Source organism: Brienomyrus brachyistius, chromosome 14 (assembly GCF_023856365.1).
Source record: "Brienomyrus brachyistius isolate T26 chromosome 14, BBRACH_0.4, whole genome shotgun sequence".
Taxonomy (NCBI): Eukaryota; Metazoa; Chordata; class Actinopteri; order Osteoglossiformes; family Mormyridae; genus Brienomyrus; species Brienomyrus brachyistius.
In genome coordinates, this window is record NC_064546.1 from 4,517,381 (window position 1) to 4,532,195 (window position 14,815).

Here is a 14,815-nt window from a genome sequence, read left to right on the forward strand (position 1 = left end):
GTATTCTTAAGGTAATAAACTCTGTATTTTGGCGTTTAAAACTCTTGCACTGCAAAGCGTGCAGCAAAAGTGCAATTAAATCCAGCATCGCGTAAAAAGTGCGCTAGCGTGCTTGCGTCCCACGTGATCGCTCATACAAAAACATATGTCACGTGACGCGTGAGCCGAAAAGGGGCCTGAGCGAAACGGCAACAGCGGACAAGCGTCGGTTTTCCTGCCGTCGCCGAAACTGGACTGACCGGACTTTGTATGACGGTGTATTTAAGATGTTTGTATTGATGGGGAAAGACGGCAATTTCCCTACTAGAGCTTCAGTTTACGTGTAGACTCCGCCAGTCTAATGGCGTCCCTGGCAGGGAGCGAAGCAGGCGAGACCGGCTCTGGTGAGGGGGCAGTCGCCGGTTTGCCTGGGGCCGGGCCTCCGCTGCGATCCCACGGCCCGGGTACGCTCATGGTGGAGTCGGTGGACGATGCGGAGGGGCTGTACGTGGCAGTGGAGCGTTGTCCCCTGTGCAACACGGCCCGCCGCAGACTCACTTGCGCCCGCTGCATCCAGGCTGGCGACTTCGTTTATTTCGACGGCAGGAACCCGGAGCGGTGAGTGGCCGTCAAATGACGCTGTTTTCACCCAGCCCCCCTTAACTTAAGCTTAAAAAAAGACAGCGGGCGCCTGTGGGGTAGGTGATCCGATGCACCCACCCTCAAACCCGTGCCATATTGTAAACACGGCCGGTCGCATTAGCCTGTTAGCCGCACTCCCGGCGCATCCAGTCTGTCTGCCTCGAACGCCTTTAGATGTGTCTAAAAGGCCGAGGAACCCCCCAGAAATAATCCCGCAGTTTAATTAAATGACACATTCCGCTCTATTTCCGTCTGTTTCTCCCTATTTCTGGACGCTTACCAAGCGTAAGCTACCTGCGGCGTTTCCATAAGCTATGTGCTGTCGAACCACGTTAATAAGTCTCTGCAAGCGGCCGATTGATTGTTTTAAGTTATTGGGGAAGCTATAGATCACCTGCCACGACCCATCGTGTGCTGTCCTGAGTGCAGAAAGTGACTAAGCATGTTTATACGATGTTTATTCGCCGCCATTGTACGACAGTCCGCTGAAAAGAAAAAAAAAACATTCCGTGCGACAACGACGTGAAAGTGTTGCGTTGCAGTCATTGTTTGTGTAACAAAGTTTGTGGAAATCATTGATAATCATGATGATACAAAAATAAAGGTCGATCCTTAAAATCAGCTCTGTTTCCTTTCTAGATATATTCAGAAAGTAGACCGACTCAAGAAGTTAAGAGAGGAAAAGGAGGAGTTGCAGCAAAGGTAGTATTTAGTTGATGGTTTCTCTCAGTTCGGTGTGAATTTAGAGATTTTATATTGAGATCCTGGTATGCATACACCAGTCTGTACGAGAAACATGTATTTTACATTGTGGAAACCTGAAATAGATTATTGCCAGGTATTTTTGACATTTACACATCTTATTTCCTATAAGAGTAATCAAATCCATGGAAAAGAAGGTTCAGGCTGATCAGCTGGTAAGTTTGGTTTATGTTTGTAGTACAGTGTTTCTGTGTTCCTACAACTGGGGGAAAAGTTCAGAATTGTTTGTTTGTACTAAGATGTACAGTCATTCCATCCTGTGTTCATGGATGGTTTTGTGGATAAGTGGTAATGGAATATAGTTGGACAGATGTTATTTAAAATAATCAACTCGCATTATACATATATATATGATATATGTTTTGAGCAAAATATAAATGAGGTCTAGCTGTGAGATATCCAGTCCCATGTATTTTTGCCCTACAGAAGTGGAAGATCATGTCATGCAAGATGAAAATTGAGCAGCTGAAAGAAGCCGTCTGCTGCGGTAATGAGGAAGTGAAAAGCGGTGAGTGTGTCCCCTCTGCTGGCTCTGTTTTGGCTGTTGGTCTGTTTTAAATATAATTGTTTGCTTGGATAAATGCAAGGTTTGTCCATCTTTTTTTTTTTTTATGGAACCTGCCTCTTTTTTTTTTTTTTCTAAGCAGCTAAACTACAACAGAAATGGATGTTCTTTACCCCTGGACCATAGCTGTCAGTCCTGTGCTAAATTGTGCTAAATTGTTCATAATGCGTGCCTTCCTCGTGGTAGGAGGGGTGCCTGCCTTGAGGTGGGGCGGGCGTCCTCTCCGGGGCTTGTCTGCCGCGAGGTGGGGCGGGCGTCCTCTCCGGGGCTTGTCTGCCGCGAGGTGGGGCGGGCGTCCTCTCCGGGGCTTGTCTGCCGCGAGGTGGGGCGGGCGTCCTCTCCGGGGCGTGTCTGCCGCGAGGTGGGGCGGGCGTCCTCTCCGGGGCGTGCCTGCCGCGAGGTGGGGCGGGCGTCCTCTCCGGGGCGTGCCTGCCGCGAGGTGGGGCGGGCGTCCTCTCCGGGGCGTGCCTGCCGCGAGGTGGGGCGGGCGTCCTCTCCGGGGCGTGCCTGCCGCGAGGTGGGGCGGGCGTCCTCTCCGGGGCGTGCCTGCCGCGAGGTGGGGCGGGCGTCCTCTCCGGGGCCTGTCTGCCGCGAGGTGGGGCGGGCGTCCTCTCCGGGGCCTGTCTGCCGCGAGGTGGGGCGGGCGTCCTCTCCGGGGCCTGTCTGCCGCGAGGTGGGGCGGGCGTCCTCTCCGGGGCCTGTCTGCCGCGAGGTGGGGCGGGCGTCCTCTCCGGGGCGTGCCTGCCGCGAGGTGGGGCGGGCGTCCTGTTCAATGAATATGTGAAGGATGGCTATAAAATCTTATCCCAGTGCTGTCTTCCTGCTACTTTCACCTCTTCTCCTTTGGGCATGTTGACGTCTCCCTCCATTCTGTCGTCCCAGGCCAGGACCTGCTTCTGCGGACTCATGAGGAGAGCCAGCGGCTGCAGCGGCGGGCCAGCCGGCACCAGGAGAAGAAAGACAAAATCGAGAGGCACAACCGGCGCCTGGGAGAGATGCTGGAGAAGAGGGGACGTGAGCTGCAGGGCCGGCTGGAGCAGCTGGCGGAGATCCGCAGGGGACACATCCTGGAGCTGACCACCCTCATCTTCCCCACCCAGGAGGAGAAGCAGGGCACCAGGTGGGTGGGGCCACACCGGATGTCCGTCTGCCTTGGTTAAACCACAGGAGCATGAGTTTGCTGCTGTTGAATATCACAGCCACAGAACTGGTGGTTTCAGCATTGATTAACCATTGACCTGCTTTGCAGCTATTTAAAGGTCTTTGTGTATACCACATATGTGGCCTGTTTTTCTGTTTATAAAAAAAAAAGCCACATTTGCAGCTTTAGTGGAAAAATTGAATTCTAAGAGTATCCTTTCTGCTGCCTGAGTCACTGACATTAGAAGAGTAATGGCAGGGTTGGGCATCAATACTGTAGGTACCAGCAAAGATGTCTGGTAATGGCTGTGTTACATAATAGCAATAAGGGTTGCTGCACTCTGATCATTTCAACAAATTTGAAAGTAAAATATTTTAAGAAATTTAAATAACCTATAACATTACTTTGGTTACTTATACCAATGGAAGAATTACAGAACATTGTAATTGTGTATTAATACAGAGGGGCAATCCGCTACTATTAGCATGGAGAGAAAAACACAAATGTGTTTGTGTGTGTGGGTGGGGGGTGTGTTTTGAAATAAAATCAAATCTGAAAATATTAGTTTCAGCCTTTATACCTGTGTCCTTGTTTTGTGATAATGCTTTGCTGTGTATTTTAAGCATTAGCAAACTGACCCTTTGTAGGCTCTTTGGATGGTTGTAACCAAGGAAACACAACATTCAAAATTCTCGCTGGGAATCAAGTTCGGTTGCACCCGCAGGAGTTCTGAGTTGAATATTAATGCGTTTAAATCTGTATTTGCATATGCAGTCTATTCTCCCATCTGTTTCCTGTAAGTGCATATCCACTGCAGGATTGCAGAGCTTATCCTGGAAGCACATGGCACTCAGAATGCATGCTGGACCAGACCAAGATATCACACTCAAACAAATGACAGTTTTGAGACACTAGTCACAGTAAACCTCTCTCTGAGCTGCAAGAAAGAGCACCCAGGACTCTGTGGGGAGCAAGTCCTGATTTCTCATCTGATCATAAACTATTAGATTGTTTGTGTATTTTTATTTGTAAGGACTGCATGGCAATTGCTTGGCTCTAGGCCTCTCCTTCTGGAGTGAAGGGGGAGTATTCAGAAGTGACCCATGTGGACTCCTGTCTTGCCACAGAGACCCTGCCGATGTGGCGGCAGAATGCGACCCCGCATTGACCTCCAGCACAGTCAGTGAACTGGCAGAGGCTCGCCGGACCACCTACCTGTCAGGTCGATGGATTTGGGATGATCAGAACGGAGAGACCAGCATCAGCATCACAAGCCCACGGGTCACATTGCCCAGCAATGGGGACTGCTCTGCCTACTACAGCTGGGTAGAGGAGAAGAGAACCAATCAGGGTCCTGGTATGATTGATTCATATGCAATTATCGAAATTGGAGTTAACACGTTGTGAATCAACAGCCCTGTTCTATTGATTTTTTTTCTTTTCAGTCAGTGGAAAGCAGTTTAGTGATTTTTAGGATATATTGAAGGTAATTCATTATGCCATAAGCAGATTTACTTATAAATATCTGTATAGCAGAGTAAAGATATTTTCACAAAACCAAACGTGTTCTCATGCATACAATGAATAAAATTAGGTAGGCCTGAATTGGAGAACTGATTGTAGTTAATTAGCTCGAATATGCTAGCGGCTTATAAGGTGTAGCACAATATTATAGCTGTTTCATGGCTGCCTGTTGTTCCCCATTTCCTCAGAGCTGGATCACATCAATCCGGCACACACCATAAGCGCTGCCCTGTGTTACGCCACCCAGCTCGTCAACATTCTGTCCCACATCCTGAATGTCAACCTTCCCAAGAAGCTTTGTAACAGGTACCCAGCCTGGTGCTGCGTTGTCATTAGATGGGAGAGTAAAGGCTACAGGGATGAAGCGGGGTCCTATCCATTCTGGGTTGCAGCAGTGGTGATGAAGAGTCTGTCTTCTGGGTGGTTGACTAGATGAGTTTAGTGCTTTTAGTTGCCTCTGAAGGCTGATTTTGCATAAAACTACTTTGCAGTCTCTCATAACAGCTTTTCTCCATTCGATAAATGTGGATGAAACAAATGGCAATGTTTCAGCTTTTAGCAAATTAAGTTTCTGTATTTTTGGTTATGCAAAAACAGTCCAGTGTGGATAAATAATTTTTGGTTCAGTAAAATTGCATTCCCTGCACAGTATGATGTGCAAATCACATCGCCATTGAAGTGGGTGCATTTCGTGTATTGGCTTTTAACTTGTACCAATTTGCTGCCTTGTTTGTGAATCTCCACTTGGGGGTTTTAAAAGGCCTGGGGTAGGTTGCACAAAACACCTTAAGTTTTCCCTGTAAGTATGATGCTTACTGTTAAATTTTTTATGATTTATTTAAGGGAGTTGCACAGAATCCCGTACAAGGTTTCCTTAGTTAATGAAAAGCCTTAAGGGATTTACTGCATTGCAAGACATTTTACAGCAGCAAAATTGTATAGTTTCCATGGAAATCATTTGCATGACCTTGCACCTACTTGTTACACCTGGTGTACTGCCTTCAGTGTTAATTTTGTTGAAAATATTGCTTGACGACGACACTTTAAACTTTTTTAAACGTATCCTAGATAATCTTGAAAAGGAGTAATCATTAAAATTGCTAAAATGTTTCCTATGACAGTAAAAACTCCTTGCGCTATATTCTCCATTCGGAATTTAAGGTAAGAAAAAGCTTGATCATAATCTAGCTGACTGGCAATGTAAGAATTGCATGTGCATAACATGTGATGTTAGTATTAATATCACACATTGCCCAGCCCTATAACACATTACAGCTATTTTTCAAATTCAGTACAATATACCCTGCCTCATATTGTGATGTCATACAGCCCCAGTATCAGTTTCTATGTTGGTGGAAAATCAACACCTTTCTTGAAGTACCAAAAGTACAGCACCTGGTGCAGTGGAAGAGCACCCTAAAACAAAAAACATGACTACAATATGCGTTAATGACAATGAATAAATTAAACATTCATCTGACTATAAATAAATATGTTGGATTTAGTCACCACTGCATTTTTATCTGATTAAAAACTGTAGACCGTTTCCCCTCATGTACTGTGTTCACTACGAGTAGGTACTTTTCGCTCTAGGAACTACCGAGTGGGTATTTGGTTGACGACAAGCACCGGTGCTAAATTTGAAGATACTTAGTGCTAGGAAAAGGGAAGCAGTGGAACACAAATTGAACAGATGGAATTGTTTTTGCATCTCAGACACTTTAAATGCATTAATGAATGCCTTTTTTTGCACGCATCCCCATATTCCTGCATTTGATCAATGATCGATTTATACTTCAGTCTAATATTGATGATGCTGGCAGTGATACTGTTGTTTTTTATTCTGTGGAAAATGAGATTGATCTGCTTGTCAGATTTAATGAATGATGCAGGTCATATAATTTAAATGGTGTTAATTTACAGCTTCAGATAAATCACAAATTGACTGTTGGTCAAAGCTATAATGCAAAATCAATTGCCCATTGTTACATGCATCCATTGGGTTCTCCCAGTTGTGGAAAATTGTTTTTGGGTTGTGTTCATTTTATTTTGCACCATAAAGCCTTGTCAAGATTAAGAGTCAGGTGTACCTTAAGTTTTTCCTTACTTTATGGTTGAGGTCTTTTGTGCAACCATTAAGGGATTACTTAAGTGTAAAACTAGGATAATGAGGAATAACTTAAATACAGTAAAACCTCAGATTACGAGTTTTTTGCAAGACAAGTAAAATTTTTAAATTTTCGTACAATACGAGTACAGTAAATTATAATTGACTTCAAGGGACCTGGCAAAACAGTTCATTACATCCAAAGTCCATTATATCCAGAGTTGCTGTATGCCCTGTATGTTGCATAACTACAGGACACCATTTACTCATGCCACACCCCAGGAGAGACACTTCTGGTATAGATTATTATATTGTACATGTAGTAGTCCAACTTTACCTGACCAGATGCTTAACTATTAATAATCCTGACTATGTATCTATGCTGGATATCGCCAGCACACCACGTGCCTTGTAATTTAGCAAGCTCTGTAATTTTAATGATTGTTCCTTTCCAAGATATCTAGTATGTGTTTAATCATGCACTCTCCAAGCCAATCATAATCATTTTCGTTCTTGCAAGTGAAATTCCATTATATGCAACTCTGCTATATCCGATGCTTTTTCTGCATGTTCTTAAAGGCACACGGCCGGGACCAGCAGACCTCGTCCGTTATAGACGATATTACATTATAAGGGAGTCCACTATAACAGGATTTTACTGTATTATGTATACGCTTTGTCTGCCTAGTGTCACGTAATCACAACTGAGCTGATGGCGGTTCTCTCTCTCGCTGTGGGATTGTGGGTAATTGTTTCCCGTGCTTGGTCTCAGTTGGTGTGCCTCACTCGTATAGTCAAAATTTAGTAGAAAAGCACCACACGAATAAGGGCATAGCAGTGCGAGAGATGAATCTGTTTAATGACAATACAATGTCCGCATTTCTGCTAAATCAAAAAGGAGACAAAAGCGGCTGTCACTGGATAGGTTCCTTGTTAGTCGCACAAAAAGAAAGATTCCAGTGAGCCAACAGATGGCAATGATTCTGTTAGTTGTACAAAATCCTCTCGTCTTCGTCTCCCTGACATCATCCACAATTCTTTTCAAAGGTAAAATGCAGGTTAATGTGTTATGTATTTTTACTTTATTTTGTATCAATCATTTTTATATGAATATTTTTGGGTGATGGAACGAATCATATGACTTTCCATTATTTCTTACGGAAAAATTCGCTTTGATGTACGAGTGCTTTGGATTACAAGCACGTTTCTGGAACGAATTATGCTTGCAATTTTGAGGTTTTACTGTTAATTTTAAGGGAAGCTTAACTTGGACATAAAGGAAAATGTCAAAGGTGTTTTGTGCAACTGGCCCCTGATTCTGAGAGCTTGCTGTGCTGCTTCTCTATCATGGAGATACACCAGGCCTCTGTGTTTCCGTTAGCAACACTTGTTTACTTCACATGTAAAGGGCCAGCCCTGGGCGTGTGTGTGTGTTTACTCCCACAGCGAGTTCTGCGGCGAGAGCCTGACTCGCTACAGGTTCACCCGAGCCCTCAACAAGCTGAACACCAACATCCTGCACCTCTGCTTCTCTCAGGTACCTCTGGCCTTTGGAGATGTTTTACTCCTGTGCTTGAAAGCCCTCAGGTCTCTCTCTAACTGGAAAGGTCCAGTCTGCTGTTAGAGAGACTCCAGACTTCAGAGCCCCTAGGCATGTTCCAGGGTGAACGTTTAAAATGCACCATTGAAGATGCCATGTGTTCCAAAAACCACAAAATGTTATTGAAAAGCATAGTATACTATCATCTTAAAATGAACACCGTCATAGAATTAATGCTGTCTGTCCTACGTGACTGAACAAAACTCTGCAATTTTTTTGCATTGTGTCCCCACACGTTCCACTCTTCTCATCCACCCAGCTGACATTTTTCCTTGCATTTCATCAAGCCTGGCTGATAAATAATAAGGAAAAAAAATTGAACGTTAATGCCATTTGCAAAAGTGTAAATTTGTATTTTATAGGTTACTTGAAGTTTTCATTTTATTGGTTTTAGGTCAGCTGTCGCATAGCAATTTAGGGCATTTTTGTACTGCACGAAGTACTGTACATCGAGTTGATTTTTTATACTGGTGTAAAACTGGTACTGGTGCTGAATGACATCACAACGCAAGGTGGGGTATTTTGTACTGAATTTGAAAAATGGCTGTAGTATATTATTCGGCTTGGTGATGTGCAATATTAATACCAACATCGCATGTTATGCACATACAATTCTTACCTCGCTAGTCAGCTAAATTAAAATGAGGCTTTTTCTGACTTTTCTGTATAGACATAGTGTGGGGGTTAAAGTTTCGCTAAAATATTTTTACTCTGTTACTCTATCATAGGAAAAAAAAACTTTGCAATTTTAACTATTCTTGTATGTTTACAAATCAGTTTTACCTTTGCATGAGTGCTGCATCCATTCTCTGACAATCGTCGTTTTAATCCTTGTCATTTGAATCACTGACGGGTTTGAGAGAAATTAAGAACCTTTTTTTTTCTTTTTAAATAAACACCCCAATATTTATTACAATAAAATCACATCATTGGGCCGTTCCCAACCTATACCACAAACGGACACTAGTCACAGCAAGGTTCCAGCTGGCTTTGATTTTTCCATTGCAGGACAGACAGCTCGGTAAAGGTGTTGCTGGGTTTGGAGGGACTTGTAAAACCAAAAAAGCTTGCTTTATTGTCCACATGGTGTAGATTATGATTTACTATGCTAATTTCTGCTAGCACGTCCGTGCGAATCACCATATTATGTTGGCACCAGACGCTAGCAAAAATAGCATTAACTTGCGTAATTTGCATTGAAAATCCATTCCGTTCAGCCGTTCTATACTACTTTTCAAGTATATGGTGGTGATACAGCCTGCTCAGTTTAGTGCAGTGGTTCTCAAACTCGGTCCTCAGGCCCCTCTGCCCTGCTTGTTCTCCAGCTATTCCTGCTCTACACACTGCTGATTACCTGGATCAGGTGTGTTTAGTGAATCAGAAGCTCAAAGACAGCTGGGACTTGTGTGTGGGGCAGAAATAGCAAGAAAACAAGCGGGGCAGTGGGGCCCGAGGACCGAGTTTGAGAAACGCTGGTTTAGTGACATTTTTGGCCTTGTTAGTAAGTAGGGCGATGTTGGCATGGATATGGCTCACATACGTTACAATGGAAAACAGTATTTTCGTGGTTCGGCTTGGGTACGACTTGGTTCTTGGTCGCAGTGGGGAAAACCATATGACTGTTAAAATGCAACCACAGGCAATCCAACTACATAGTGTATTAAACGGTAAACATTCCAATAAACAAATTTATTATTTACTCGACAACTCTACAGGTTGCAGAATGTTTTTGATGCAACAGACTCGCAAAAATGTACTGTGGGAAATGAATGAGTCGTTTTTAATAAAGGAGATGACAGCTGTTTTAAAATGAAAGTTACTCTTTAATAACAGCTACGATGGGTTTAATAGTAGCAGTGGCACAGATGGGTAAGCCAACATTTTGCACAGCACAGTTACACACTAACAAAACAGACATTCCATGGCAAACATGCAGTTACATTTGCCATTAACGTAAATCCAGAAATACACATTAATTTAACACTATTTAACACTATGCACACAGGGTAAAGCACGCCGGTAACTGCATAATTAGCCCTGATGACCAATCCCACGCCATTAAATTGACGGCGCACTGAAACAGTGATCAATGCTCATACAGTAACATTTCCTAGGAGGCAGATAATTTATGCTATCTACTGTTGTACATTTAAATTCCAGTCCTCGAGTATGACTAGGCCAGTTCTTTTAGATGTAATTTTTTTGGAAACTAATTCTTATTTAGGTCAATACAGTATACTTATCAGGCATTGCAGGGTGCACACTCACACATACAGTGAATTTAGACACTTCAGTTGCATGATTTTGGACTGTGGGAGGAAACCGGAGGATCTGGCGTAAATCCCCACAAACGTGGTGGTGCACAGTGGCTGCACGCCGTGTTGCCTGCAATATTAGACCTGCATGATGTGCAACATTGGTGTATTAACTGCATGTGCATAACATGCAAAGTTATCAGGTAGCCCAGCTGGCTAATTGCTGTCCGTCCTAAGACAATGACCTACATAAAAACTGTCTCCAAGCCAATCATAATAATTTTCATCCTTGCAAATTAACTCTTAAATGGTCGTTTTGAGAAATTTAACAAATGTGTGAGAAGTGATAAGTCAACAAAAGTGAATTAGACCTGGCCATGAAGACATTGGTCTTTCACTGTGTGGAATGTATTTTGGATTCTATTAATTGGATTTGGAGTAAAAGCGCGTGACTTGTTGGCACTACTTTGTGTCAGTACTACTTGCGGCAACACCACCAACTTGTCAGATTCTATTTGTCTATAGTTCATTTTGGGTCATTTTTGCAGCTTCGGGTTTTTAGTATTTCAGTAGTTAATGTAAAAATCTCATACTGCAATGTGAAGTTTTCTAGTTTTATTAATATTTATGTACCCAGTACCAGTCAAGATTGGACACCCCTACTTATAGAAAGGTTTATTTGTACTATTTCTGCATTTTTATAGTGTCTTATAATTTTTAACATGACACATGCACTGACCAAAAACATTTTTTGTTCAAATTGTTGGAGGAGCAGTTTTATGGGCCGTTGCTTGTTCAAATTCCAAGGTTGGCAGAGTGATCCCACCGTTGGGCCTTTGAGTGAGGCCCTGTTAGATGTTTGTTTGGGATCGCTGCAGAGTCGACAGCATCCGCCCACGCACACACTCCATCGTACGGCATTAGTAGAAAGGTATTATAGGCATATTCCTACATATCAAAATTCAAAGTTGATTACTGAATGTCCTCTCTGTCACACCATTCTGAAGTCGAAATATTGTAAGTTGATGCATCGTAAAATGAGAAGTATTTGTATATCATACTTACACACACATAGAATTGTCCAAAATGTCTTAGTATGCTGAAACATTGAGTTCCCTGCACTGGAACTAAGGGGCCTAGTCCAACCCCTGAAAAACAACCCCACACCACAATCTCCCCTCCACCAAACTTTACACTTGGCACAATGCAGTCAGGCAAGGGCCACTCTCCTGGCAACCACCAAACCCAGACTCATCCATTGGATTGCCAGACAGAGAAGCGTGATTCGTCACTCCAGAGAACATGTTTCCACTGCTCCGGAGTCCAGTGTCAGTGTGCTTTACACCATTTCATCCAACGCTTGGCATTGCACTTGGTTATATGAGGCTTGTATGCAGCTGCTCGGCTATGGAAGCCCATTCCATGAAGCTCCTGGTGCAGTTTTTGTGCTGCAGTAAATGCCAGAGGTAGTTTGGAACTCTGCAGTTAAGTCAATAGAGCTTTGGCGACTTTTACGCACTATGCGCCTCAGCATTCGGCGACCCCACTCTCTTACTTTGTGGTCTGCCACTTTGTGGCTGGGTTTCTGTTGTTCCTAAATACTACCACTCTGAAATATCACCACCTAGTTGACAGTGAAATATCCAGCAAGGAAAAAAGGACTTATTGCATAGGTGGCATCCTATACTGTCCCAGTACTTTTGTCCATATAGTGTATGAATTAATTGTATAATTATACGAATGGTGCACATAAAGAGAGGGCTTCACATTCAGCGATAAACATAAATGTATGAGTTGTGAGACTCGGGTGTATATACAGGGTAGAGGTTAACGCCTAGACTTGAAACTGAAGGTTTCCTGTTTGTCTGAGGAGGGGCCCTGCCTTTGTGCAAAACATGACTGGGTGAATGAATGCTTGTGGTTTAATTTTGTCCTTGGAATCACCAGCACGTCGAAAGTGAGCTGCTGCATCCTCACCACACCTTGCGGAACATCATGTTTCTGGTGTCCCCTAACAACAAGAACCTGGGCAGGTGAGAATCCTTTGTTCCATCAGGCAGGATGCACCTTTAGAGTATACATTCTGCTGTACTGTTTGCTCTTCACTTCTTCCAGTCAGTAGAGTAGAGTAGTAATGTAAGTCTTGAAGTAAGAAGGATGCTTTCAAAAACCAGTATGTCAGAGTGAAGTGAGGTGAGGCAGTGGAACCTTGGGTAATATTTGATTGTGACACATGTCACTCTGACATTTAAAAAAAAAAAAAAAAAAAAAAACTTTTTGAAGAAGAATCTGTATAGTTTTTAAACATAACAAATGGAGGCCGATACCCTGTGATCCAAACTGGCAAATTAAACTGGAGCTTAGTACAGTTCCCTTAAGTGTGATTTAGAAAAGATACCAACACCCAAATGTAAAACGGTGTCAAAAAAATCCAGGATGGTTTGTGTCATAGAAGGCAGGGTCCCCCCCCCCCCCCTGCTGAGCAGAGCTTTTTTTTCTGCAGTGGCAGCGTTCCATTCCGCTGAGCGTGTTGTTAGTGTGCTCGCTTGGTCGGCTCTCCATCTGGACCCACAGCTTGCTCTTATAGGGCATTGGTTAACCTGTCACCAGAGGTGCCTTCAGCATCAATTTCAGCCTGTCGGGGGGGGGGGGTGTTGAATTGTAGGAAAGGATTTTTTTCTGCACACAGTCTGCGTGTATAATATGCAGTATAATTCCCCCCCCCCCCCCCCCATGAATGCACTATGTTTCTTGAATTTTAAGTCCAACAAATGTCTCAACTCGGCTCTAGATAATCTATCTTCATAGATTTTTGAATATATAAAAAATATAGGAACATTCTGTCCAGGTTATAGCCTAAGCTGATACTCAAAGCAGGTGGTGTTATGTGTGCGGAAACCTGAGCTCCCAACCCGGCACTCTTCCCTCCTAGAACGGGACCCTTCGAGGTCAGTGCCGACCTGGAGGACTCCATGGAGTTTGTGGAACCAGAGGCAGCCAGTCAGGCAGAGGATAGCGGCAATGAGGCAGTGACTGATGAAGAGACTGACCTGGGTACGGACTGGGAGACGGTTCCCAGCCCACGCTTCTGCGACATCCCCTCGCAGCCCATGGACCTATCGCAGAGCACCGCCATGCAGGCCTCACAGCCCATGGGCAATGCCGGGGGCATGATCTCCTCAGCAGCTGCCTCCGTCACTTCCTGGTTCCGGGCGTACACAGGCCAGCGTTGAGGCTCATCACAAACGAGTTCCCCTCCTAGCCACCTTTGTGACCCCAGTGGGCCTTTTGATGAGACTGCATGTGTATATGTTTGAGGTGGGAGGGTGTGACTTTGTGGATCCCCCTTTTATAAGATTATCTGAATACAGTTATGCACTGAATATGTTCTGAGAACAATATACCAGGATCTTTCTGAAACCTACTCGGAACACCACAGATTTTGAGTAGACAATGGATGCCATAATGCTGAATCAACTATGAAGAGAAAATTAGCAATATTTACAGCTTACCCCACCAGTGCAAAATTGTCAAAATGAGGATGTGTTGGACCTAATGTTTGGCCTGTTTTAAAGCTATTTTTAACATTAGAACCTGTCACATTCACTGTGTTATCTTGGGTAATTACTACTGACTTTAGTACTAGCAAAGGATCTTCATGTTAGCATTTGGTACAGATTAGGTCTAAGCAATCAACCAGATAGTTATGTCCATGTTAACCTTATGGAAGCCATGGCATGTCTTGAGGATATATGATACTATTCTCTTCCAAATGTCATCTGAACTGCGATGTTAAGCTGCTTCCAAAGGACACGTTTCTGTTGCATCAAGCAATATTGTGTGGAAGGTTGTCAGCGACAGGTGACCTGCGTACTACAAATAACGTCCATTCAATGGACTGAAGGGTACACAGCAAAAGCTCAAAATACTTCAGAATAGGTAGATTCACATTTTCTGTAATGGTGTATGGCTATTATGCAATTTTTTTTTGCCATAAAACATTTGAAACCAAGTTAATTTGATTTTTTTAACCCAATCATAAGGTTACTCTGCTCACCATAGGCTTTGAATTTCCCCTTCTGAACCCAACTCCCTATAATGCTGAAAAGTCCCAAGAAGTTTTACACTCCAGGTTAAAGGTAGAATAGTACGGCATCAAAGGTAGTGTGTTAATTTTTGGAGAACTTCACATTCTAAGATGCCTAGAAACTGATTAAAAGACCCTAGATCATGGGAGTGG

General features: G+C 43.6%; 1 protein-coding gene across 2 annotated transcripts; it reads left to right on the forward strand.

The window, feature by feature from the left end:
• Positions 1-152: 152 nt before the first annotated feature.
• On the forward strand, positions 153-13,958 carry atg14 (autophagy related 14). 2 transcript variants are annotated; one of them, XM_048973988.1, is made up of 10 exons: positions 156-597; positions 1,261-1,323; positions 1,496-1,538; positions 1,810-1,891; positions 2,831-3,068; positions 4,217-4,446; positions 4,802-4,919; positions 8,167-8,257; positions 12,523-12,608; positions 13,508-13,958. In XM_048973988.1, the coding sequence occupies exons 1-10, from the start codon at positions 341-343 to the stop codon at positions 13,806-13,808; spliced, it is 1,509 nt and encodes a 502-aa protein (XP_048829945.1). In that variant the 5' UTR covers positions 156-340; the 3' UTR covers positions 13,809-13,958. The 2 variants fall into 2 exon arrangements, with proteins under 2 accessions (XP_048829946.1, XP_048829945.1); XM_048973989.1 differs by lacking the exon at positions 8,167-8,257 and having other exon boundaries at positions 153-597; positions 13,508-13,750.
• The last annotated feature ends 857 nt before the right edge of the window (positions 13,959-14,815 follow it).

Coding starts and splice junctions, on each gene's coding strand:
- atg14 (XM_048973988.1), top strand. CDS start 341: ATGGCGTCCCTGGCAGGGAGCGAAGCAGGCGAGACCGGCTCTGGTGAG. Junction 598..1,260: donor GACGGCAGGAACCCGGAGCG/GTGAGTGGCCGT, acceptor TTTCCTTTCTAG/ATATATTCAGAAAGTAGACC. Junction 8,258..12,522: donor TGCACCTCTGCTTCTCTCAG/GTACCTCTGGCC, acceptor TGGAATCACCAG/CACGTCGAAAGTGAGCTGCT.